The sequence below is a fragment of the Sycon ciliatum genome, chromosome 3, assembly GCF_964019385.1.
Source record: "Sycon ciliatum chromosome 3, ocSycCili1.1, whole genome shotgun sequence".
NCBI lineage: Eukaryota > Metazoa > Porifera > Calcarea > Leucosolenida > Sycettidae > Sycon > Sycon ciliatum.
In genome coordinates, this window is record NC_088645.1 from 16,592,478 (window position 1) to 16,619,347 (window position 26,870).

The 26,870-nt window shown below is 47.0% G+C and overlaps 2 protein-coding genes across 3 annotated transcripts in view; both read right to left on the bottom strand.

The window, feature by feature from the left end:
* The window catches only part of LOC135811578 (uncharacterized), a 156,464-nt gene that overhangs the window by 25,826 nt on the left and 103,768 nt on the right, over positions 1–26,870 (bottom strand). The gene's annotated exons all lie outside the window — the stretch shown is intronic.
* Positions 3–25,477, bottom strand: LOC135811579 (CCAAT/enhancer-binding protein-like). Of its 2 annotated transcripts, none has more exons than XM_065324809.1 (3): positions 25,355–25,477; positions 1,550–2,338; positions 3–676 (listed from the first exon to the last, which is right to left on the bottom strand). In XM_065324809.1, the coding sequence occupies exons 1-3, from the start codon at positions 25,460–25,462 to the stop codon at positions 428–430; spliced, it is 1,146 nt and encodes a 381-aa protein (XP_065180881.1). In that variant the 5' UTR covers positions 25,463–25,477; the 3' UTR covers positions 3–427. The 2 variants fall into 2 exon arrangements, with proteins under 2 accessions (XP_065180881.1, XP_065180882.1); XM_065324810.1 differs by lacking the exon at positions 25,355–25,477 and adding an exon at positions 6,828–6,992 and having other exon boundaries at positions 4–676.

Below are 26,870 nucleotides of genomic sequence, written 5' to 3' on the forward strand. Positions count from 1 at the left end.
TGCAGAGCTTCAAAATCTGCATCCGCACTTTCTTTCGTACGTAATAACTAGTGACAATAATAATAATGTAGAAAGGAAAAGGAAATAATTATAGTTACGAGTTGAGAATAACTCTCCATCACTTTTGTTCCAAATGATAATAATAATAATAATATTAACTGGTTTGAGGGAAGTAATACTTTTTTTGAGAGTAACTCTCCATCACTTTTGTTTCAAATAATAATAATATAAATAATAATAATATTCACTGGTTTGAGGGAAATAGTAATTAAAAAATAAATAAGAAAGGGTTTGCTCCCCACACCGGAGCTCGCAACCACTACTTCGTAAAAATTAAATAAATAATAATAATAAGTTCTTGTTTAAGAGTACATGCACTATCCGTGGATGCTGCCGAGTCCAATGACTGTGAAAGAATGACAGCACATTATGAAGGAATGTTACCACATGCTGCACAAGTCGGATAGTGGTCAATTACGATCTTCTGGCTGGCTACTATCTTCCTAAGTTTCTCTATTGTCTCTGCCTGTTCCTGGATTTTCTGCGAGTCCTCTGCAGCCTTCATCTTCGCCTTCTCTCTGCTACGCGCGGCTGCCACCTTATTTCGGTTGCGGCGTCTCTCTATTCTCTCTTGGTTTTTCTTCACCTTTTGTTCGTCTTGGCGTAGGGCGGTCTCCTGCATAGATATATACATAAGCATGGGAAGAAGTATAAATTAGCGAGCACTTTATACCATTATCATTGTGAGAAGAACTGCACATCATTACCATCCGTTTCTATTGCCAATGTCGCCTTCCCAAAAATGCATATACCCTATTTCCCCGAATATAAGTCGCACCTTTTTACACTTCATTTCAGGGCCAACAAAGGGGTGCGACGTATAATCAAGCATGACTTACTACTGAAGTGAATATAATCAAAACGATAACGACATGTTGAGTCACCTCCACCGTTACACTGCGCTCTTTAGCCGACTAGACCTTCCTGCACACAACCATCACCATTGCGAGGACACTTCCTTAGACGATATTGATAAACTCCTCCAGACAGCTGATTCGCTAATACATAGCTCATAAGTGAAGGCAGATGTTGAATGGTTAAAATATAGACTAAACTGCTATTATGTGAGGTTTCCACATACAAAACTGGCATAGCTGAGGTGGTAACGCGGGAAAGTGTGAAGTACTGTTGACGCGCATGGGACATGGATGCAGCGTCAGAAATTCGGCGCGGAAAATCAAAGAAAAGGACATGAACCTGGAAATGGGGGGGGGGGGGGACTCACAATTGAGTGCGACCTCTAATCGGGGAAATACGGTACATGTACATGTAGTACTCATGTAGTGAATAGTGACGCTATGAAAACAATTGACTGTGCTGGCATGTCAACACACACGCACACACACACACACACACACACACACACACACACACACACACGCACACACACACATACACACACACAAAGCAACGTAGGTAGTTATGAAGTCTATAGTGGTGCGTTTTTTAAGTAGAGCACACGTCGTCAATAATCAGGTACTGACCTTACCTGCATTACATTAGCCCAGTTGGAAGAGCCAAACAGACCAAATTGAGAAACCGGGGAAACCTGATCAGTACTCGACAGGGAAAGATGTGATGATCCTAGCGATGATGCTGGCACTGGCGGTGTCTGAAAGTCCCCATACGGGCCATTGCAGGATTGAAGAGGCGCTGAACTGCCTGTTGACTGTTTAGGGATGTTCATGTTCGCGTCCAATTCTGTAGGCCTTGAAATTGGGTTCTCACAATTTGTTAATAGGGGTGACCAGCCGGTGTCGTTGTTAGTGTTTACCAGTGCACTCCTGTCCAAAGACGCTGACCCGGGTGCGATGTTTCGCAGTGCACTCGGATCCAAAGACATGTTGGGCACTGTGCTGTTTCCCATTGCCCTCCTGTCCGCTGACCCAAGTGCGGTGTTTCCCAGTGCACTCGTGTCCGAAGACGCTGACCCGGGTGCGATGTGTCGCAGTGCGCTCATATCCAAAAACATGTTGGGCACTGTAGTGTTTTCCACTGCACTCCTGTCCAAGGACGCTGATCTGGGTGCGGTGTTTACCACTGCACTAGGGTCCAAAGACGCTGACGAGGATGCGGCGTTTCCCAGTGCCCTCCTGTCCAAAGACGTGTTGGCCACTGTGGTGTTTCCCATCGCACTCATATCCCAAGCCGCTGTCTGGGAGCGAAGACGGGCGCTCAGTTGTGCGAATGAAGGTCTTGGGCCCTCCGCATGCTGTCGCTGTGGAGTGGCACTGCGAGGTACAGTCAAGGGTGGCAGGTATTCATGAACCTGAGCCGCCTGAGGAGGAGTAAATCAACAGAACGAGTAGAAATGGTTGGAATAACGTTCAAAGCTTTGGAACAATTTCCTGCACCATATTTCACTTCTATGACCTGTCTCGCTGAATTCAAATATTCCCTGTACCAGCAATTTTGTCAATACACTCTGATGGCATACCAAACGCATTACTTTTGCAATTGCGGTGCTTGCTTCTATTCTTTGTTTTCTAGTGCTCCCCAGAATTAAAACGTGAAATTTCTTTTCCCTACGTGGGGAGAAAAATTTGATTTAAGCTACATGTATATGCATAATTATAGGTTAGTGCAGGGCACGGAGGGCCATATGGCTTGTTCGTATCCTACAGGTTCGCCCATTTGTCCACGGCTGGATGCTGGCAGGCATAGTGGGATGGTCTAAGACCATGATTGAGAAACAGAGGGTACCAGGTTCAAGTCCTGCTTGGAAGCGGAAGGACTTTTTTCCAGCCGTGCTGCGACCCACAGTTAATTGGGAACTCGTGGCCTGGCACGAGGAAAACATGGATGCAGTGAATGGGATTTTCGGTCTTTGACCACTTGCTGGTGAGCTGATCTACTCACCTCCCACTGCTTTAGGAGCTGCATCTGCGCCTTGATCCTTGAAGGGTGGTGGCGTTCCTACGGATGCGGAAAACCCGGCTTCCAGCCGAGTCTCACGCGAACCGTGAAATTTAAAAATTTTAATTGGCGGAACCTTATAAAAACCCAAGATCGAACTCATTATAGGTATCGAAATGTACAATGTGTAGCATCCCTGACTGCCAGTAATCACACAGCCAAATCAGACTACAAATAGATACATTGTAGTTCACAGGTACATTCTATCTAAGTGCTTCTCCCGTGCAACCACGATCAGACAGCCCTGAGTGCATGCCCAGCACAGCATGACAATAGCACCCATTCATGCTGTAGTAATACGTGTACATTACATTGATTCCTGTATAGTCCGTTCCCCATGACTGACCCTCTTGATCCCTTGCAAGATTCCTTCCTGTTTCTAGGCATCCAACTAGGGTCCGGCGGATTCTGCCGGCAGAAAAATTGGCAGAATTCGGTACTTTTTCTGGTAAGTTTCATGCATGTTTGGTATGTGGATAAAAAAATTGAGCAGATTTCGAGGAATTGCCCGCCATAAGGTTTGTATAGTTCTGCCAATTTCACGGCTTTTCGAGCAGAATCTGCCACCTTTTCGAGCAGAATCCGCCGGTCTCTACATCCAACAGCTTTCATCCCCGAATCCATGTTATTGTTCAGCCCTAGCTCACACACACATTCAAATGGCCTTTCCTTAGATCTTCCAACAGTTGTCTTCCTAGTAATCTTGTGCACTCACTCCCAGCTGCTCTCTCCCCCTGGCCTATAAAAAAACATCATTCTTTCTCATTTCTGTGTGGAATTATGAAGTGAAGAGTTTGAAGCCCAAGAGCTTGTTTTCCTCTGGCTAGTGCTGTCAGCCTATATCACTTTCTGGTGTACGTCCAAAGTGCCTGAGACACGAGCAGGCTGGCAGACACTATAGCTTGTGGAGCTGTTTAGGGGCTTCGACTCGGCCTCCCGTAGCTACATTTATAGTATAAATGTAGCTTACATTTATAGTATAAATGTAGCTACGGGAGGCCGAGTCGAAGCCCCTAAACAGCTCCACAAGCTATCTATAACTATCAAGCTCACAATAATAGTCAAGCATATCATTTGCTTTGATTCTCCTTTTAGTAGTGCTCACTACTCAGTGCTATTAAGTTACAAGAAGAAAATGTGCTATACTACCATACCAAATTCTCTCTCCGCCTAAACCACAAAGTATCCCAAGGGTACACAAGTATACTGCGCCCTAGGCCTTACATTGAAACTCAACAGTCATTTGCCAAAGGAGACATACAATGTAGCTTGAACTTTGACTGGATCTACACTGTACTTGGTTAGCTTCTATGCATGGGGGATAGTAACCTCTTTCTTAAAACAGGTATTGCATGGCCGGTCGGGCCTAATGTGTGGTATCCATGCTATTGACACGTTGCCTTTTAGGCCTCTACGTGACAAGTCTGCCTTATTTAGATGTCTAATTATTTATCTATCTCCCGTAAACGGGTTCATAATCGTCTTTATTTTATTATCTTCACACAAGGCCTGGGGCCTTCCTTATTTGGTATGCCTTGTTATTTCCTAAGCTGGCTGACTCCCGCTCTTTGTGATACAGTTTATACACATTATTGCTAAGGTTTGGTACACTGCGGTATGCGGGTGTACCATGGTTCATTATTTGTGGGGGGATCAGCCTCCTGCCCGTAGTTAGATATTATGGCAATCGCCTTTCCAGCTCTCTCTCTCTCTCTCTCTCTTGCCTTCCGCCTTTAGGCGGAAGCTTCGGCTTCCGTCTCTCTTGCCTTGTGCTCTCAATATCGTCTCTTGAACCAAGTTAGCTCCTTTGAAGATGTGAGTCAACCTGAACGCTGGTGTGAGTGTACGTGTCTGTATATGCCTGAGTGTGTGTGTGAGAGTATGTCTAGGTATATGTGCGTGCGTGCGTAAGAGTAATAGACCAATCCCGAAAAGATTGTCTGGGTTCGTGAAAGGGGGCACGCGTGCAAGCCAGGACGTGTGAAGTGCATCGTTTTGTATTCAGTTTGTGTGTGTCAGCTCATGGCGGAGAGAGAGACTTTTGCTCGCCGAGCTGAAGCTAAAGGATTTGATGGAGTCCTGCCAGCAGCTAGTCAAAGGACCTTCGGTACCTTAGCCTAGGCAGACCCTGACGGAGTTTGGAGGCCAGATAGCTCTCGGTGAGGAGAGAAACATTCGCGTGGCGATCGACTCTCCGTAAAAAATGCAAGCTACATAGCGCCGACATACTGCAACAGCCACCATTTCAGCTAACTTCTCGATCTGCTGCTTCACAAAGTTCAACTATTTACAAATCCTGACTGTTGTAGTCTGAAGCTGGAGTCTCATCGCCCACCTACAGGTAGCTTTTGGAGCTGATGGATTTCCCGACTTGGACTCCTTCCGCAAACTCTCGCAACATTACTACAGTGTATGCTGTGTTTCCGCACGCTCGTGTCGACATGTCACCAATACTGTACATGTACCGGGTCGCGGATCGCGGAGGAGCTTGACGACCTCCGCTGACTCCAGGTTTCCGAAATACTGCCGTCGTCTTCGTTGATGTCGCTGGTGACATTCTCCCCTTGCAGTACGTGCACATAGTTGTCGTCCCGGGGGTAAAGACGATGTTGTCTTTCGAAATAGTTCTTCATCACGCTCGCGCGAATGATGTTTCTCATCATGAACTCGTTCCGACGGTGTGACGCGGCGATGGTCTTTGGCGGGGCACTGGCTTGGCGAAAACGATATCTTCTTGTGCAATATAACATTGATCGGCTGCAGATGAGTACAGTCACTTCGTGGTTGATCCTATAGGAGGGCAGCTGCCAGGAAAGAGGCAGGACTCATCGAAGACAAAGCGCTCGCAACAAACAATACGGAGGATTAGCAAGACGAAATTCGCGTTCGCATTCGCAAACATTTTTCAGTTAGCGAACGCTCGCATTTTTCTTGCGGAAAAGTAGTCGGAACACGAATTCGCGGATTCGTGTCAGGACAGTCATAAATTTACTACGCTAAAATGTCTGCACACAACGTCATGCATGTGCGAAGTCTGTTTGCTAATCCTTCTCATAACGCGAATTCCGTCACTGAGTTCGACTTTCCTTGGAGAGCGAACGCGAACGCGAATTTCGTCTTGCTAATCCTCCGTACTAGCACTCGAAATATCTCATAAGATTTTGGGCCTATCGCTTTGAGCCACAGCGCTCACAGCCTTGCCTACTTCATCAAAGTGAGCTCTACATGTTCGTTGACCTCTTCACACTACACAGAAGAGCGAAACAAGGATTATGTCTTAGCATTTCCACTCCAACAGCAGACCATTACCAGTGCGAGAGAGAAAACTACAAAGGGCTTTGCTTTCTGTCGCATCGTCTCTCTTGCATGCAACTTATAACGAGAAAACGAGAAAACCGTGTACTTATAGGCCATTCACACTACGCCCAAAACGTGGCGTACGTGACGTTTTCGTCCGGATAGCCATGACAACATGGAACGTGGCGGGAAAATCGTACCCCTGATACGAAAACGTAGACGACGTATCTGGACCCCTGTACCGAGTTTCGTTCTGTCGTTCCTGGCAGTTTGTGTCCAAAAGAAGCTGTACACACAGCTATACGAGCAGCGTGTACGTGCCTGTGTGAATGCACCTGCATGAAAACGACGTCTGCCAGTACGTCGTATTCCAAAACGTGACGCATATTGTAACGTAGTATGAATAGCCTATTACCCTCGCAGTCACACGCGAACTATCAAACACGTCCTGTGCCGCATGCTGATCAGGTAGTGCCATGTATGTGTTGTACAGTGTACTCTCAGTATTCCAACAAATAATATTTACATCTTACAATTTGGGGAGCTTCACTTACATTTGGCAAGTCCGATAGAACGTTGTTGCTGGTATCCAGAGGAGGACGCTGAACGACATCTGGATAGATAAAGGGTCCGCATTGTGAAGCATTCATCTTGGCTAACGGCTGAGAGGCTTGGCTACTGAAAAATGGGGAAAGTTGTGAACAGACGGAGATACTGGCTTCATGTACTAATAATCAGCTCTGATCCTCTCCTCTACACTGAGCACAGGTTTTATTATCATGCACGGAGCTGTCAAGTGGGTGCTGGAACATCAGCTGCTGTGTCCTGCGGGACTACGCTGCGTGATCGAGTGCGGCTCGACCTGTCCATCATGTCCCGGCCCGCGCTATGGCGAAGGCTGTGTTCACCACGTGGCCAAGACAGTGACACAAAGTCGTGAAAGTGACAGCGAACCGTCCACACTAGCACTCGACTCGACAAGTCACTTTCTGCTGCTCTCACTCAGTCTCGTGAGTCAGTCAGCTAGACCAACGCCGGCAAACCTTGACTCGAATCTTGACCTTTTAGTTTTAGACGCGTACTGTACTCAGGTACTAGCACTAGCGCCAGTAGCGGAGGATCATTGTGAGATCTAGACTATGGATATTAAAAGGTTCTCACCTATCGCGGTATGGGGTCGAAGAAACCGGTCCGAAGGCTATGCAACGCCGCGGGAAACGTGTTGTGATTAAGCTCGAACGAAATAATAATTTGCCCAGCAGAGTCAACTCTGACGCCTGCCTTTTTTGAACTCATTTTATTGTTCTGTTTCCCTGACACGCTCCCCACGGGCACGCAGAAAGGGATAGTTCACGTCATTGCAAACCCACGCACATTTCCACCAATTCTAACAATATCATAGCCATTGGCATTGGTGCTTGAAACCAGGCGATGTACTAGTACATGTAGTAGTGTACAATACCGGTACTACTCCTTGCTTGAAATGCAGCACTTCTCTTTCCTGGTGAGAAACGCTAAGCACAGAGCTAGAGTAGTAGAGAGGAACGTGTCCCAGCGAGAGTGCTTGAGTGTGTCTTTTTGTCATGCTGCGCGCTCCACTTGCACTGGTGATACTGGAAGTGCTTAGGGCGCGCTCACACTGCGACCATGAGCACGCGTCCATGCGTCAGCAAAACGCAGAAACGTGGCAGTCGTGCTCACACTAGGCCTCGTACACGCGTAGACGTGAAGTTGTCATACAAACTTTGCGAGTTTGTGCGTTTCCTAATAAAGTTGTGGCCCGTTTTGGATGTAAATTTTCGCATGTTGAATGTTGGAGGAAGTGCCTCGTGGCTTGTATTCTTGAAGTCGACGAAAAATAATTCATACAATCATGTAGGTTTGGACTCTTGAGGGGCTAGCTGCCGCTGACATCCAAGCGCTTTCGCTTTCCTGACCTCGTGGTCAGAGCAAGTGCCAGTGCATGGAGTGGAAATTCCGGTAGTGGTTTCTTTTGTCTGTTACCGAGATGAGAACTGTATTTTCTGATGATATGTAACTGAAATATCTTGAGGTATGGCATTCCATCATCGCAGAAAAGTAGAGAAAGATGATTTCCCAAACCGAAAAACCAGACCAAGCTACCATCGTATTCAACGAGTACACTGTAGAAACTGGTCACTGACCCGATCAACTGACAACTACAAAAACAAAATCGACATCGTCTAAAAAGGGCAAAGAATGCATTATATTATGGCGGTGCGTGCGTGCAGGACCATAAATACAAAAGTTTAAAAAGTGCAAATGTCGAGGATGACATCGACAACCGCCGAGTTTCATGAGTCAACACACCGGAATTTGAGAAATTGAACATACTTCAGGCCAGGTTGTACACAAATACGCTTCACGTCTACGATCATGTTGCCGCCAAGTCGTGGCACCCCCCTCCGGAGGTCGCGGTCACGATTTGAAACGTGGCCGCGACGTTTTGGTCAAGTTCATGCCGTTGCCATGCAACTTGGCCGCATGGACGCTGGTTTTGGTCGCAGTGTGAGCGCGCCCTAAAAGAGCATTGCATTGTTGTTGAAGAGCCTGAAGTTGGTGCTTCTACTGAATGCTTTAGATCTTTTTGTCTCCAAAGAAACTGTTCAAGCAGCATTTGTCACGTTAGGCGTACTTCTAAAGTACTGTATCACTGTGCCTGAACAGAGATGGTGTTGGTTGGTTTACGGGCACTGGGTCACCCATAGCATACGCGAGTAAGAGGGTACAGAGTTCTGATCGGCTGGACATCATCTCTCACCCAGTCTCAGTTTCATACTTGTTTGTTAATCCTTTTCTTCTAGTTGATTGTTCCGCAATTGTTCCGCAACCTTCTAAGTTCCTTTTCTTCTACTTTACAATTTTTAAATTCTCCCTAAAGGATTTCCCTTTCGTGTTTCAATCTCGCTATGGAGTTGTGTAGCTAGCGAGCTGTGAAGTGGCCGCTACTTGCACAAAGGCACATGCACCCAGCTCCCTAATAACGTTTGATCCTCGACCTGGTCTTTGATCCCACACTCAACAGCCTGTGAAGAACAATACTCGTTCCCTATCAGGCATGCTGGTATTGTACGTCATACATGTAAGTCGCACATGTATTGTACGTCAATAAAAAGTAAATTATCGTATCCGTTCCCGAAGGGAACTCACGACGGCCGCTAACACCCGATAAACCCTAGCGGCAGATGCAGCGCCTAGCGGTGGGGGTGAGTGGGCAAGTCTCACAACCACTGGCACAAGTACCGAAAACGACCCCATTAGCTGCATCCATGTACCCCTTGTGCCTGGCCACAAGTTCCCAGTTGACTGTGGGTAACAGCACGCTGGAAAAACCGCTCCCAGGCAGGACTTGAACCAGGTACCTCTCGTATCTCAATCATGGTCTTTGACCAACCCACTGTGCCTGCCTGGCGTCAATGGCGTTATGCTAAATAGACAAACTCTCAACCGCTGCTGTGTCCTGACAAGTACTGACTGTTGTGCGTCCCTGTGTGGTACTGGACTTCACCCTGTGCACCGAAACGCGTGCCTTTTTTCTACAAAATCCACCTGAATAATGTAGCACTATTTGACTAGACCGTACACGAGGCACAGAGCTGCAGCACGCATCTGCTTTCTTGTTACTAATTGTTTCATGGCAGATGATCGATGACAATCTTCAGACAACTGATAACAGTGCATGCACGGCTAGCTACAGTGCTGGTAACTGAAATCATGCATGCAGTTATTACGTACGTAATACGTCGCACATGTACGTCAATGGCCATGATGCTGAATAGACAAATTCTCAACCTCTGCTGTGTCCTGAAAAGTACCGACTGTTGTGGGTCTCTGTGTGGTATTGGCCTGCACCGAAACGCGTGCCTTTTTTCTAAAAAATCTCCCCACACTGAAGCGAATAATGGAGTGGTCTCCGCCTTGTAACATGCTGTCAACCAAGTGTACGCTTCTTGTTGGCTGAGTATTCGAAAGAAATGAGACGCAATGTTCTCTCGAACTTTGAATATTTCCGAAGCATGTTTTAGGCTTACTGTTATTATTTTCTTTGTGTCTTGCAGTGTGGCTGTCCGCAGCTGACCCTGCACTGTGGGGTTGCTGTTGCAAATGTGGCGTGTGAGTGAGAACAACATGACGTCATTGTGTTCAACAATACACTTTACAAGGTTTATCTAATACTGTACATACACTGTACATGTACATGTAGCAGCAACAATGACATACGTACATGAACATGACACTCTACAGAGCTAGAGAAGAACAACAAGGACATTCAACTCTCAGTTTCAGTAAAAATATGGCCAAAGGTAATCTTTCAATCCATGATCGTTCACTCAACTATGGATTGGACCTGGAGGCTGACGTTTTGGATGTTGGTGAACATTGTCAAGTTCTTGCTAGCTGAGGCTGTCCTGTGAGACAACTGTATCGACAAAGCGGTTTATGACGAGGACGAGCAAAGATACATGTAGCACTGAAACCAAAACGACCCGAGCCGCACAAGGGCAGAGTACACAAATGCACGTAAGCCTAAAGCAGAGGACGGAGGAGTTCCTGAGCGAATTGTTAGTTGTGTCGGCTGGCAAGATAGTGAGATAACTGGATTGTCACACTGTTACTACTACATGAAGGTGAGAATTTTATGACAGTGCATACTGCCTACTGCACTCATCCATTATAATTATAGTGTCATTGAAGGTCAACATTGACGTGATAAACGATGGTTTGGGGACTCATTTGCTTCGCCCCTTACTTCCATACGGATACATGGACACTCCACAGTCACGTACACTGCCATTGTGGTCGCGCACGAGCCCGATCGTTCTACAGCTCGACTTCACCACCAAGGACTGAGAGAGGACATGTTTAACGTCAATCAAGCTCCTCGTATTTGTCCATCGTTGTCCTTTCTTCCGAGCTAGCTCCCTCTTCACCAGCTTCTTCCTGAGTAGGGGGTTACCTTCTTCAAGCACCATTTTGGCCCGGTCCTGCGGGTCGAGCGACCATACAGTTCATCGGCGCAGTCCTGAGAACCAGCTCCCGCCTGATCTCCGTTCCGAGCCCAGCCACCTTCAGTTCTGTGTCCTACTAAAAGCGCATCACGGCTCCGTTTACATACTTTTCGGCTAGTGTGTTTCTGTGGTATAGCGGACTGAAGAATAGGAAACGTGTTTCGCAATGGTATGATGTTATTTTGTATATACATGTAGTATATTCCCATTCGGTTTTGCTTGAGTGTAGCCCTGAGGTTGACTCACTTATTTAATTTCTACCCTTCCCCTCTCCATATTTCTGTCCACCACCCTCTCTCTCTCATTCCCTCTGTCGTCCGCATGTACATGTATAAAAGGAGGCGAACCACCTGTTTGTGGTGCGACGTTAAAAAAACTTCTAAAACAACAACAATATGTACACATAGTTGTGTTCAGGAATCAGCCTCATGAGGTGAATAACTGTATCAATTTTTACTGATTTTAAAGTCCCAACAAGGTGTCATTACAATGATTGTACATACATGTACATGGTATTATATAACCCAATACTAGTTCATAACTAGTATTAGATAAACCTTGTTATAGTTCACGCGTATTGTTATATTGACAGCATGAAACAAGGTGGAGGACACTGTGTTCGGAAACAGTGACCTTACTACAACCTTCCACGACGTAAGGAGTAGTCTCAAAATCCCGTAGCATAATGAGGGTCAGAACCGGATTCAACACCCATATGGTTCAAATGGTCCGCAGGGACAAGGGCTCTGCCAACCGCGGAAGGTTGCAGTACGGTCACTGTTTCCGAACACAGTGGCCTCCACCTTGTTTCATGCTGTCAAACATTGTACATACATTTACATGTACATGTATGCTTTTTTCTACATCATACTCCATGATGTTGGTTTGACAGCATGAAACAAGGTGGAGGACACCGTGTTCAGAAACAGTCACCTTACTACAACCATCCACGGTTGGTAGAGCCCCGGTCCGTGGGAACCATCTGAACCATAATGGGTGTTGGACCCGGTTTTGACCCTCATTATCCTAGGGGAGTTTTAGACTTCTGCTAACGTCAGTCGTGTATCTTTTGATCGCTCCTGGATTTCGCCCTGATAGTCATAAATAAAAGTAGCTATTCTAATCTGAATTGTTTTAACTCCTTTCTTCTTCCAATTTCTGCCCATGGCGTCCCTCTCTCAGCTCGTCAGCTGACAACAGTTACTATCACCACCATGACACTGTCGTGAGAAGGTGCTCTCTGTATAGACGAGGTTGGTGATGTTCCGATGCGGCCGTGGGTAGGCTTTCACCACGTCGGAACACCCCGACTAAACGTTGTTCATCTCTCACTAGTAGTACCACTGAGAACTAACTACATGTAATGTTGTTTAAGTTGTTGTTGTGACGTAATCTAGTACTTTTCAACAAATATGAATTTTGAATTTTGAATTTCTTCTAAAAACAACAGAATTACTACATGTACTACAGTAGCTCAATTTCATCATACATTTTGTTAGCTACGTGTACTTGTATGTTCATACACTTGAAAATACCGCCATTCCGACAACAGGCTCTCGTGGCCTGATGCGAAATAGCGCGAAATATTGGCAAAGTTATTTATTTATCTATTTGGTGCAGCTGAGAGCCTGTTGTCGGAATGGCGGTATTTTCAAGTGTATGAACATACAAGTACATGTACCTAACAAAATGTATGTAGTACATGCTAGAAATACGCTGCAGTGGAGTTTGGGAATTCTGAAGATATGTTCATACACACTTTAAAAAATTTAACAAGCTGGAGTTACATGTTAGCTCCGGTGTCAACTGGCGTCATACGGAGCTGCCACACCCTGGCCTCTGGTGAACGTACAGATGTGGTTCTGTGAAAGATCCTTTTTCTTATCCCTTCACAAAGAACTACTTCGAGTATTTAGTAGGAATGAGCATAGTTCAGTCGACAAAGCAACTATTTTAGTTGAGCAATGTTAGGCCCGGGAACTACGTGATATGCGACTGAGGTAGAAACAATGCGTGGTAAACAATGCGTGGTAGCCCTGTAGACTATGAAAAGACCAACTGGCCTACTCAAAGAAGCAGCCAACCGCGGTCGTCGAATGCATTGGTGAACCACAAAAAAAGAAGAGCAGCCAACGGAGCAATCAAGAGCACAGATGTAATTTTCATTGAGGCCCAAGTACTGGTCGTGGAAACACGGATGAACAGAAGAAAAATTAGGGAGTCCATCGAGATTCGAGAGCGTCGTCCGGAGATCAATACCTCCTTTGGATGGCCATTGAAGGCGCTAGCACCCTCACAGTGGAACTGCTAAATCTTGCTGTGTCTGTACAGGATTGTACACACAATGATCGTGGTATACACCTTCGTACACACATTTCCTGCGCTTTATTTGCTGAGCTCCAGTGTGGGAGCAAACGCATTCCTAATGTTGGGTACGAAAAGGACGACGGCATATTCTCCAGACATTACAACTGACAATGAGAACAGGTTATGTCGAACAACATTTATTAGGGAGACGAAGAGACAAAGACCAAGACGAACGAAACGACTACATTATGGAAGAGAGACAAGAGAGAGCGAGAGAGAGAGAGAGTGATAGAGATCAAGTGTGAACGGCAAGACAAAGAGCCTGGGTAGCTATGGCAAATATGGGCGCGCAAGTAGCTACCCAGGCCAACGGAACAAAAGGTGACAAAAGGAGACAAAATAAGACAAAAGGTGAGTACGACGTAGTATGTGGTGCATGGTTGTACGGGAGGAGGTACCTAACACCAAAGATAGTATAGTATATTATCCAATAGTACGGTACTATAGGCCTGTTTCAGCCAATCAGGAGCCTTGCTGACCGGGAAATAATAGCCAATACAATCCCGCGGGGGATGATATTCATTATTAACTGGGTTCACTTTCACCGTACCTACTACGGTGCACCCTGCATTGGCATGCCCCCACCCCCTCTCGATTCGATGCAATGCATCTTGCTACTGGAGTCCTTTCGATCAGAACCCAGCGACAAAATGCACTACACAGAACCGTGAGAGGGTGAGAGCATGCCAATGCAGAGTGCACCGTCGGTACAGTAAAAGTGAACGGAGAGAACTTACCTCCGCGACTATGTCCAAAACCAGATTCCACACAAACAAACAATGAACTCCAATCACTATTCAACTCAACACTACGACACAAAGGAGACTTCGAAGTGCATCAGTTCTCATTCACTCTTTGTAAACTCGAAAACTACACAAAGTATCACCATCCGAGTGAAAATTACTACATGTAATTGCAAGGAGAGATACCGCAACAACTCGAAAAGTACAAGACGTGAAAGTGAGAGGAAAAATCTTGTACAGAATATTCAACAGTGTGAAAGAAGAAGAGCTCAGCAATCCATGTGTGATGTAGATAAGATATGGATGCAAGATGCGACCCGCAGTGACTATCATGACATCGTATCCAGCTCGATTACCACAAGAACAATCTAAAACGTAGATGCTGCTACAAATCCAGTATGCCTATAATATAACAAGATTAACATTCTTCTGATTGCATAGTGGCCGATAGTGATACAACCAAGAGTCTTGATACAACGAAATGCACTTTACTCACTGGTGCCTATGTCCGACGATATGTACAATGTGGTTACTGCCTGCACGGACAGTGTTCAGCAAGGATCCCAAACCGTTGAAAGTTCCACGCCGATCCAATGACAAGGAAGTCAGCACCAGCATCCACAATGACGTTGTATCTCACCATGACTTGAAGTATGGCCCTTACTTTGAACCAAATGACTATGTATCATAACAGTGCAATCTTCGTCAATTCTCTAGTCCAACTACAAAAATGCAACTTGTCTCCCGAGCTCCATCGCTCTCAAACCTTGATTGGATTGAAAAGAAAGGCAGCATCTTGTTTTTGGTATAGCTGTACCTTGGTAATTGTATTCAGAACGCAGTTGCGTCGATCCCCAAAATGCGTAGATGTACCTGGGATAAGTAGGATATTGACCCGCGTACTTTGGTGTTACCGTATCCTCATATCATCCCTCCTGCTACGCAGTCGGGATGATATTCGGGAGGTAACACCCTCGTACTTGGGTAATATCCTATACGTATTTATTTATATTTCTCTAGGGCAGTCTCCACAGACCTATGGTCTCCTTACGGGGTACCCTAGCCAATCTAGGATTGCGATACGAAATTGACTTGGTGAAGCAGCAAGGCGGACCGATGCCGGAACTGAGTTCCAGCGGTCAGCAGCTAAATAAGAAAGAGATTAATAACCAAATCGAGAGAAGGCTCGTGGCAGCACAAGGCCAAGCGAGACTTGAGACCTTGTGCAGGTGCGGCTACGTGCCTCAGAATTGGCACGAAGGCAGAAAAGGCGGCATAGAAGTGAGCTGGCAGAAGAATGAACGCATCTGAATACAAGAAGATACAGTTTAAGGGAGAAACGTATAGTGATGGGTGTGAGGTTGTGTCGAGACAGAATACACTGGACATCTGCGGTGGGTGGGTAGCCAAATACAGTACGCAATGAACGGCGAGAGATGCGGGTGAGAGAATCATAATTATTCATGTTGGCGCAGACTGTGTACATAAGCATTGCTTGCATATTCCAGTGTAGACTGGACAAAAGAGAGATAAAATATGCGTCTGGCTGCATTGGTCAACATGGTGCTGCAGCGCCGTAATGCATTCACTTTTGCACTGACCTCCTTTCGGAGTGCATCAACTTGCTGACGGAATGTCAAGTGCTCATCAATAATGATGCCAAGATACTTAGCACAAGATGATTGTTCGACCACAGTGCCACAGAACCGCAACTGACGGGATGCCTGCACGGTGGGCTTCCGCAGGACAAGAAACTGAGTCTTTGCCGGGTTTAATTTGAGTTCCCTGGAGTGCAGAAACTCGCTGACTGAGTGCAAGTCTTTCTCAAGCTTTTCAATCGCTGCACCAGCAGTCTTGTCTGCAACATAGAGATTTGTATCACCGGCATAGAGTTGGCTGGTGGAGTAAGCCAAGCATGTTGGAAGAGAGCGTGTGTACAGGGTAAACAGAAGCAGACCAAGTACAGAACCCTGAGGGACACCACGGTTGGCAGGATACTGTTCTTCCGAGGGGGGGGGGGTTGCCGCGACATACAACTTGCTGTTGACGACTAGCCAGGTAGCTGCAGAGCCAGGCCAGGGCTTTACCACCTATACCACACGCATGGAGCTCCAGGAGAAGTTTGTCATGCTGACCACGGTCAAAAGCTTTACTGAGGTCCAACATCGCCACCGCTACAACATTTCCTGTGTCTAGAAAATGTTGCCAACTGTCAATGTAAATAGCCAGTGCGTCTCCACATGAGTGGGATTGACGGTACGCGAATTGCTCATTGGGAATGAGTGGAGTAGCACGAGGGGTCCTGATATATTGGCGAAGCTGGTCATATACAATTCGCTCCAGTAGCTTGGAGGCTATCGGCAGGAGTGAGATGGGTCGGTACTTGGTTGGATCGCTTCGGTCTCCTGTCTTAAATACAGGGCAGATATTAGCAAGTTTGTAAGGGCTGGGGAATACTCCGGTAGTTAGCGACTCTTTAAGTTAAAGATATCTCTCAGGGTTGCTGCGAGGTAGTGGTGATTGGCTTTGAGGATAGCAGCTGGTACACCATCTGAGCCAGTTGCCTTGCAAACATTAACTCCTTCCAGGAGCTTCTGCACCTCACCCACTGTGACGGGTCGGAATGTGACAACTGCCGACTCACTACATGGTCCACTCGGGATCTGGTATGTTGGAGCAAGGGCGGAAAATGTTTCACAGACTTGGCCTTTAAATGTTAACGTCAGAGCAGGTACGTCCACTGGCAGGGTGCCAGATGGCTTCTGGCGTCCAAGAAGACGGTTGATGATCTTCCACTGAGCACGTACATCATGTCGACTTGCAGCAAACTGCTGAACAAAGTGGGTTTGCTTCAGGCGACGATTCAGAAGGGAATACTCACGGCGGGCTGCGCGGAAGGCTTGATGCGCAGACTCATTTGTAGGGTCTTTGAGCCAGTTTCTGTGCAAATGGGCTTTCCTTCTAATCAGCTGTGTCAGAGCTGGCGTAAACTATGGTGGAGGCCGAGGGTGAGAGGTAGCTGGGACAGAGCGCACAGGACAGAATTTGTTGATGGCGTGCATAACTGTGCTTGTCCAGAAGGCGGTGAGCTCGTCCAGCGAAATGTCCGTGCAATTGATAGAGGTCATGGAGTGTTCAACGGCAGGGCCGAACACACTTGCTGAGACACTTCGGATACTTGGTTTGCGAGCAGTGGTATGTCCAAGCAGGGTGCTATAAGGATTGCCGTGTGCAAACTCTAACTCAATGCCGACTAGGAAGTGACCTGTGACTCCATCAAAAGATTTCACAGTTACGGTCTTCAGTGCAGTATCCTTGTGCAAATCACAGGGAACGAGGATGAGACCAATACAGGTGTTGCTGGGTACTCGTGTTGGTTCAGCAATGACATTACGAATGCAGAGACTGTCGCAAAGACGTTGAAGATGTGGATATTGAGGCTGCTGCGATGGATGGAGAACATCGACATTGAAGGCGCCTAGAAGCAATAGTTGTGCACTCATTCCATGAATTGCTACATCAACTGTATGTTCCAGATCCTCCCAGAAGGCAACTGGTGCTGTTGGTGGTCGGTACACACATCCAATACACATTTCTCCAGCCCCAGATTTGCACTTGGTGGAAATTCTGAGGAATAGGGCTTCTACACTGGAACTCGGAATGCAGCTCAGTACTCTTACTGCTTCACGCACGAAAAAGCAGACACCTCCACCTTTGTTGAGTTTTCTATCATGTCGATATAACGTGTAGCCTGGTACATGGACGAGGGCGTCAGCCACACTGGTATCTAACCAGGTTTCCGTAACTGCAAGAATGTCAATCAAACTGGGTGAGTTGAGTGGATAGAGGATGTGGGTGATACCAGTTATCTTATTTCTTATGCTACATATGTTAATGTGGGCTATTCTAAGTGCCACTGGCTGCTTACTTGTTTTCGGAGCTGTCTGGTGGGGGAGCCCTAGACATTCCTATGCTGCTGACTGTGTGGGGTGCGCATTGACCTGGCTGGTCATGTGGTGCGCAATGATCTGGTTGGTCATGTGGTTGCCATCGCCATCAAGGATATCACCAAATGGTATGATGCATTTGATCCCTTTGGAGCGGAGTTCCTTAAACACTGGAAGCATCTTCTTACGTTGTCGTTGTTGTTCTGGTGTGAGGTCATGGTGGGCAAATACTGGCTTGCTTCGGCATTGAAGCTTGAAACGGCTTTGAGAAAGGTCAGTTTCGTTGCCTTCGTGGCAAACGTGACAAGGACAGGTCTATGGCGTACTGGTCCATCGGATGATGACTCGCGAGACGCTCCCAGGCGCCGGCGCTCAGCTGAGACTACGGCCTCACGAACAGGTTCAGACATCAGGGATTTACACACTTCCAGAACGTTCTGGGGTGTTTCCTCCTTCAGGCCGTACAGTACGGCCTTGTTTTGCCTCTGGAAGCGCTCGAAATGCTCCTCAATCGCAACAGCTGGGGCTGCTTCTTTGACACGTACTCTAGGACCATGAGTGGAAGGAGACGTGCCGGCTACAGTACTCGCCAAAGTACGCACGGTAACCATGGTAACGGTCTCACTGGGGGTCGGGTTTGGGGTTTCGAGGACCTGTACTCGTATATCCAGGTCTTGGCAGATCTTCTTCATGTCTGCAGCTTCAAATACCAAAGCAGCCGCTCTTTTGTCGAGAACGTCAGTTAATGTGGCCAAAGCTTGATCAGTGCTTTTGACCACATTGTCCATACGATCCGTCAGTGAGCGTACTACAGCCCTTTGCACATCCCGACTGCTGTTTCGGTTTTTCTTTGTATCTCTGCTTCATCATACTTGGCAGACAGGAAACCCATGCTACCTTCTTGATCCCGTACGCTGTCTTCCAAATCTCGTACCGTATCTAGTACATTCAAGTGTGACTTTTCGGTACAGTTCATCTTTTTCTCCAGGGCGGTTAGTCGAGCATCCAAAGAACCACGAACCGCTCTCAGTTCTTGGCGAATATCATCAACTCCACTTAGAAGTTAGAACCACACCAAGCTTCTCCTCCATCATTGCACTCATGCATGTCCGAAATTCAGTCACGAGATAATCGGCACTTACGATATTACCACCACCATGATGGTCCAAAAGGGAAGGGGAGCCTCGGGTGGTGACAGGTTTGAAAGCTGATTTCGCACTCTCCGACCCACTAAGGGCATCCTCAGCTGAATGGTCGGAGAGCTCTCCAAGGTCGAAGGATGGCATTGGCTCGGCAGTCACAGGCGCTCCTGGCGATGACTCCGCACTGCTAGCATGCCTTCGCTTCAATGAGGCATCCGGATCTCATTGTGGGCTGCTAGCTAGGGCGCCGAGAATACGCCCCAGGCCCTCAAACGACACAAAAGTAGTCACAGTATTCGAAATTGACCACGGGACCGGAACCACACGGCTCGCCTACACTTACCCTACCACTTCTGCTAATCTACTGAACACGGCTATCACCAGGTCACTTCCGCCTCAGGCTTCCTTGCCTTAGACCAGTGTAGACAGGCCTGTCACAAACATTCATGCAGAGCTTCAAAATCTGCATCCGCACTTTCTTTCGTACGTAATAACTAGTGACAATAATAATAATGTAGAAAGGAAAAGGAAATAATTATAGTTACGAGTTGAGAATAACTCTCCATCACTTTTGTTCCAAATGATAATAATAATAATAACAATAATAATATTAACTGGTTTGAGGGAAGTAATACTTTTTTTGAGAGTAACTCTCCATCACTTTTGTTTCAAATAATAATAATATAAATAATAATAATATTCACTGGTTTGAGGGAAATAGTAATTAAAAAATAAATAAGAAAGGGTTTGCTCCCCACACCGGAGCTCGCAACCACTACTTCGTAAAAATTAAATAAATAATAATAATAAGTTCTTGTTTAAGAGTACATGCATTATCCGTTGATGCTGCCGAGTCCAATGACTGTGAAAGAATGACAGCACATTATGAAGGAATGTTACCACATGCTGCACAAGTCGGATAGTGGTCAATTACGATCTTCTGGCTGGCTACTATCTTCCTAAGTTTCTCTATTGTCTCTGCCTGTTCCTGGATTTTCTGCGAGTCCTCTGCAGCCTTCATCTTCGCCTTCTCTCTGCTACGCGCGGCTGCCAACTTATTTCGGTTGCGGCGTCTCTCTATTCTCTCTTGGTTTTTCTTCACCTTTTGTTCTTCTTGGCGTAGGGCGGTCTCCTGCATAGATATATACATAAGCATGGGAAGAAGTATAAATTAGCGAGCACTTTATACCATTATCATTGTGAGAAGAACTGCACATCATTACCATCCGTTTCTATTGCCAATGTCGCCTTCCCAAAAATGCATATACCCTATTTCCCCGAATATAAGTCGCACCTTTTTACACTTCATTTCAGGGCCAACAAAGGGGTGCGACGTATAATCAAGCATGACTTACTACTGAAGTGAATATAATCAAAACGATAACGACATGTTGAGTCACCTCCACCGTTACACTGCGCTCTTTAGCCGACTAGACCTTCCTGCACACAACCATCACCATTGCGAGGACACTTCCTTAGACGATATTGATAAACTCCTCCAGACAGCTGATTCGCTAGTACATAGCTCATAAGTGAAGGCAGATGTTGAATGGTTAAAATATAGACTAAACTGCTATTATGTGAGGTTTCCACATACAAAACTGGCATAGCTGAGGTGGTAACGCGGGAAAGTGTGAAGTACTGTTGACGCGCATGGGACATGGATGCAGCGTCAGAAATTCGGCGCGGAAAATCAAAGATAAGGACATGAACCTGGAAATGGGGGGGGGGGGACTCACAATTGAGTGCGACCTATAATCGGGGAAATACTGCACATGTACATGTAGTACTCATGTAGTGAATAGTGACGCTATGAAAACAATTGACTGTGCTGGTATGTCAACACACACGCACACACACACACACACACACACACACACACACACACACACACACACACACACACAAAGCAACGTAGGTAGTTATGAAGTCTATAGTGGTGCACTTTTAAGTAGAGCACACGTCGTCAATAATCAGGTACTGAGCTTACCTGCATTACGTTAGCCCAGTCGGAAGAGCCAAACAGACCAAATTGAGAAACCGGGGAAACCTGATCAGTACTCGACAGGGAAAGATGTGATGATCCTAGCTGTGACGCTGGCACTGGCGGTGTCTGAAGGTCTCCATACTGGCCATTGCAGGATTGAAGAGGCGCTGAACTGCCTGTTGACTGTTTCAGGACGTTCATGTTCACGTCCAATTCTGCAGGCCTTGAAATTGGGTTCTCACGATTTTTCAATAGGGGTGACCCGCCGGCGTCGTTGTCAGTGTTTCCCAGTGCACTCCTGTCCAAAGACGCAGACCCAAGTGCGGTGTTTCCCAGTGCACTCGTGTCCGAAGACGCTGACCTGGGTGCGATGTTTCGCAGTGCGCTCATATCCAAAGACATGTTGGGCACTGTAGTGTTTCGCACTGCACTCATGTCCAAGGACGTTGATCCGGGTGCGGTGTTAACCAGTGCACTAGGGAGCAAAGACGCTGACCAGGATGCGGTGTTTCCCAGTGCCCTCCTGTCCAAAGACGTGTTGGCCACTGTGGTGTTTCCCATCGCACTCATATCCCACCCCGCCATCTGGGAGCGAAGACGGGCCCTCAGTTGTACCAATGAAGGTCTTGGGCCCTCCCCATGCTGTCGCTGTAGAGCGGCACTACGAGGTACATTATCGACCTGTGTTCGAACTGCAGACGTGGCGAGGCTGCCACCAGCTACTGACTGACAAGGCGTGTATGGTAGCTGCGGGTTACAAGCAGACGAAGTCAATGCTTGCTCTATCTGGAACTGTTGGTTGGGTAGAGCGACATTTTGGTCAGTCAAGGGTGGCAGGTATTCATGAACCTGAGCCGGCTGAGGAGGAGGAGCAAACCAACAGAACGAGTAGAAATGGTTGGAATAACGTTCAAAGCTTTGGAACAATTTCCTCCGCCATCTCTCACTTCTATGACCTGTCTCGCTGAATTCAAATATTCCCTGTACCAGCAATTTTGTCAATACACTCTGATGGCATACCAAACGCATTACTTTTGCAATTGCGGTGCTTGCTTCTATTCTTTGTTTTCTAGTGCTCCCCAGAATTAAAACGTGAAATTTCTTTTCCCTACGTGGGGAGAAAATTTTGATTTAAGCTACATGTATATGCTAATTATAGGTTAGTGCAGGGCCATATGGCTTGTTCATATCCGACAGGTTCGCCCATTTCTCCACGGCTGGCGGAACCTTATAAAGCTGAGGCTGAGGAAGATTTTTTTTAACCACTACTTCGTACTGTTGTGCCCAGCGCGGGCTTGCGACTAGTTGGTTTGGAGGTGACAGCGTTGCGAATGACTGAGGGTCCTCCACGTCTGTCTCACCGTCGAGGAGCGACACTGACTCACGCTGCTATCTGGTGTTCACGAGGTGTTTGTCGCGCTGGAAACGGAGCGTCTCTGTAAGTTTGTATCCCTTGTGATGTTTGTGCCTGGAGAACACTATATAAGTGGTGCTCTTCAGGCACAATCTTCCTCAGCCTACTCAAGCTCAACTGACGAGGGGTGAATTCCCCGAAACACTGTGTATTGAGCAGGGAGTGGTGCTTTCTTGCAGGTTTGCCGAGTCGAAGGTTCCATGGACTTCTCCTGTGCTCTGGATGGCAGTCTAGAGTCAGTCAAGTGTCAAGTAAAGTCGGCGGAATAGCGCGAGCTCCCGTGTGGGGAGCAAACCCTTTCTTACAAATCATCGCCGAAGTCGCAACCACTACTTGTACAGTTGTGCCCAGCGCGGGCTTGCGACTAGTTGGTTTGGAGGTGACAGCGTTGCGAATGACCGAGGGGCCTCGACGTCTGTCTCACCGTCCAGGAGCGACACTGACTCACGCTGCGATTAAAGTTCTCTGTTATTTTCTTGTGAAAAGAAGAAGGACAAAATGTTACGAGTTATGACTAAGTGTCCACATTTTGTCGCAGTCGCTGACTGTATAAGATCTCGTTACGTTGGTGGACACTTAGTCATAACTCGTAACATTTTGGCCTTCTTCTTTTCAGAATTGTTTAATTGGCTCACCATCCGAGTTACATGTTATTTTCTTCTTTGCATTACATGTAAATAGGGAAGTGCCGAGAACGTCGCGTTATTATTATCATATACATTGTAGGTTTTTACAAGGACCAACCCCTACAGACTCCAGGTCTTCATTGCACCATTACATAAAATAAGGACGCTGTGAGTTGTCGACACTGTGAGTTGTCGCGCAGTGAGTTGTCTTGGTTGTGAGTTCTCTTGACTGTGAGTTGACGATAGGGCTTGGCGGATAATGCCGGCAGAAAAATTGGCAGAATTAAGTACATTTTCTGGTAATTTTATGCATGTTTGGTATGTGGATAAAGAAATGGAGCAGAATTCGAGGAATTACCCGCCATAAGGTTTGTATGGTTCTGCCAATTTCGGTGCAAAAAAAGCAGAATCTGCCACCTTTTCGAGCATTATCCGCCAAGGCCTAGTTGACGACACTGTGAGTTGTCTCGCTGTGACTTGTCTCGCTGTGAGTTGCCGCGCTGTGAGCTGTCTCGCTGTGACCTGTCGTAGACCCGGGGAGCAAACCCTTTCTTACAAATCATCGCCGAAGTACAACCACTACTTCGCACTGTTGTGCCCAGCGCGGGCTTGCCACTAGTTGTTGGTTTGGAGGTGACAGCGTTGCGAATCACCGAGGGTCCTCGACGTCTGTCTTACCGTTCAGGAGCGACACTGACTCACGCTGCTATCTGGTGTTCACGAGGTGTTTGTCGCGCTGGAAACGGAGCGTCTCTGTAAGTTTGTATCCCTGGTGATGTTCGTGCCTGGAGAGCACTATATAACTTGGTGCTCTTCAGGCACAATCTTCCTCAGCGTACTCAAGCTCAACTGATGAGGGGTGAATTCCCCGAAACACTGTGTATTGAGCAGGGAGTGGTGCTTTCTTGCAGGTTTGCCGAGTCGAAGGTTCGATGGACTTGTCGTGTGCTCTGGATGGCAGTCGTGAGTCAGTCAAGTGTCAAGTAAAGTCGGCGGAATAGCGCGAGCTCCGGTGTGGGGAGCAAACTCTTTCTTACAAATCATCGCCGAAGTCGCAACCACTACTTCGTACTGTTGTGCCCAGCGCGGGCTTGCGACTAGTTGGTTTGGAGGTGACAGCGTTGCGAATGACCGAGGGTCCTCGACGTCTGTCTTACCGTCCAGGAACGACACTGACTCACGCTGCTATCTGGTGTTCACGAGGTGTTTGTCGCGCTGGAAACGGAGCGTCTCTGTAAGTTTGTATCCCTGGTGATGTTTGTGCCTGGAGAGCACTATATACGTGGTGCTCTTCAGCCTCAATCTTCCTCAGCGTACTCAAGCTCAACTGATGAGGAGTGAATTCCCCGAATCACTGTGTATTGAGCAGGGAGTGGTGCTTTCTTGCAGGTTTGCCGAGTCGAAGGTTCCATGGACTTCTCCTGTGCTCTGGATGGCAGTCTAGAGTCAGTCAAGTGTCAAGTAAAGTCGGCGGAATAGCGCGAGCTCCGGTGTGGGGAGCAAACCCTTTCTTACAAATCATCGCCGAATTCGCAACCACTACTTCGTACTGTTGTGCTCAGCGCGGAATAGCGCGAGCTCCCGTGTGATGAGCAAACCCTTTCTTACAAATCATCGCCGAAGTCGCAACCACTACTTCGTAAAAAAAATATTACACCAAATTTTCAGGCCTGGCCCATCATCAGTGTTCATTATTTGGCAGTGAAGAGACCGTTTTCTGGAGTTAAGAAGTGGAATTTAAATGTGTAAGTGGCTGCGTTGGAGTTTGCGGACAATTAGAATAATAATAATAATTACATCTTACAATTTGAGGAGCTTCACTTACATTTGGCAAGACCGATAGAAAGTCGTTGCTGGTTAAACCACTTGTATCCAGAGGAGGACGCTGACCGACATCTGGATGAATAGAGCGTTCGAAGTGTGAACCAATCATCTTGGTGAAAGGCTGAGAGGCTGAGAGGCCTGGCTACTGAAAAATGGGGAAAGTTTTGAACAAACGGGGATACTATACTGATGATGGCAACAAATAATTATACTGGCTTCATGTAAGTAATAATCAGGTCTGATGCTCTCCTCTACACTGAGCACAGGTTTTATTCTCATGCACGGAGCTGTCGAGTGGGTGCTGGAACATCAGCAGGCTAGCTGTGTCCTGCGGGACTAGCGTGATCGAGTGCTGCTCGACCTGTCCCGCGCTGCAAATGGCGAAGGCTGACACTTGACTCGAGACGTCATTTTCTGCTCTCACTCAGTCTCGTGAGTCAGTCAGCTAGACCAACGCCGGCAAACCTTGACTCGAACCTTGACCTTTTAGACGCGTAGTACTCAGGTACTAATGATTATGGATTTTAACCAAACAATGCACAGACCAGTGCACAGTTTTCGAAGCGGAGGATCATTGTGAGATCTAGACTATGACTATTAAAAGGTTCTCACCTATCGCGGTATGGGGTCGAAGAAACCGGTCCGAAGGCTATGCAACGCCGCGGGAAACGTGTTATGATTACGCTCGAACGAAAGTTGCCCAGCAGAGTCAACTCTGACGCCTGCCTTTTTTTGAACTCATTTTGTTCTTCTGTTTCCCTTACACACTGCCCACGGGCACGCAGAAAGGGATAGTTCACGTCATTGCAAACATGATCGCGCCCCTAGGCCCTAATGGCGTAATGGCTATCGCTGTGTCCCTGGCGTAGGCCCTCTGGCCAAGGGCTTTCCAGAAAGCCCAAGAACAGCATAATCGGCCAAAGAACACCAAGGTAACATAGAGTGTTAGGTACGATCATACGACCGTGCTCGCCAGTGCATGTGAAAATGCATTGGACGAATTGTGACAGGTTCCTCTCCAGGATTCGATAAACATACATGTACAATGTACTCCAGAACGCAGTAATGATCAGCAGTGAGGAGTGCCGCAAGTGATATTATTTGCAGTCAACTTCGCTTATAACGACACTCGGCGGGGCATCAGAAAAGTGTCCTTATTCGCGAAGTGTCGTTATATCCGAAGTCTCATTATAATTATGTGTCACAGTTGGATGGTACTTTGCTCCGGGCATGAAAATTATGTCGTTATTCGCGAATTGTCGTTATATCCGCAGTCGTTATTGGCGAAGTTGACTGTAGTTGATTTGCCCGACGTTCCTCTGTGTGAGCTCCAATCGCAGGCCTACGCCCACGCACATTTTCCACCAATGCTAACAATATCGTTGGCATTGGTGCTTGAAACCAGGCGATGTACTAGTACATGTAGTACTAGTAGTGTACAACACCGGTACTACTCCTTGCTTGAAATGTAGCACTTCTCTTTCCTGATGAGAAACGCTAAGCACAGAGCTAGAGAG

Excerpts from the sequence above, each read along its gene's own strand:
- LOC135811579 (XM_065324809.1), bottom strand. The coding sequence starts at position 25,462 with ATGATTGGTTCACACTTCGAACGCTCTATTCATCCAGATGTCGGTCAG. Across the intron at positions 2,339-25,354 it reads TTCTATCGGTCTTGCCAAAT|GCGGCTCAGGTTCATGAATA; the intron begins GTAAGTGAAGCT and ends ACTCCTCCTCAG. Across the intron at positions 677-1,549 it reads ACTGGGCTAATGTAATGCAG|GAGACCGCCCTACGCCAAGA; the intron begins GTAAGGTCAGTA and ends ATATCTATGCAG.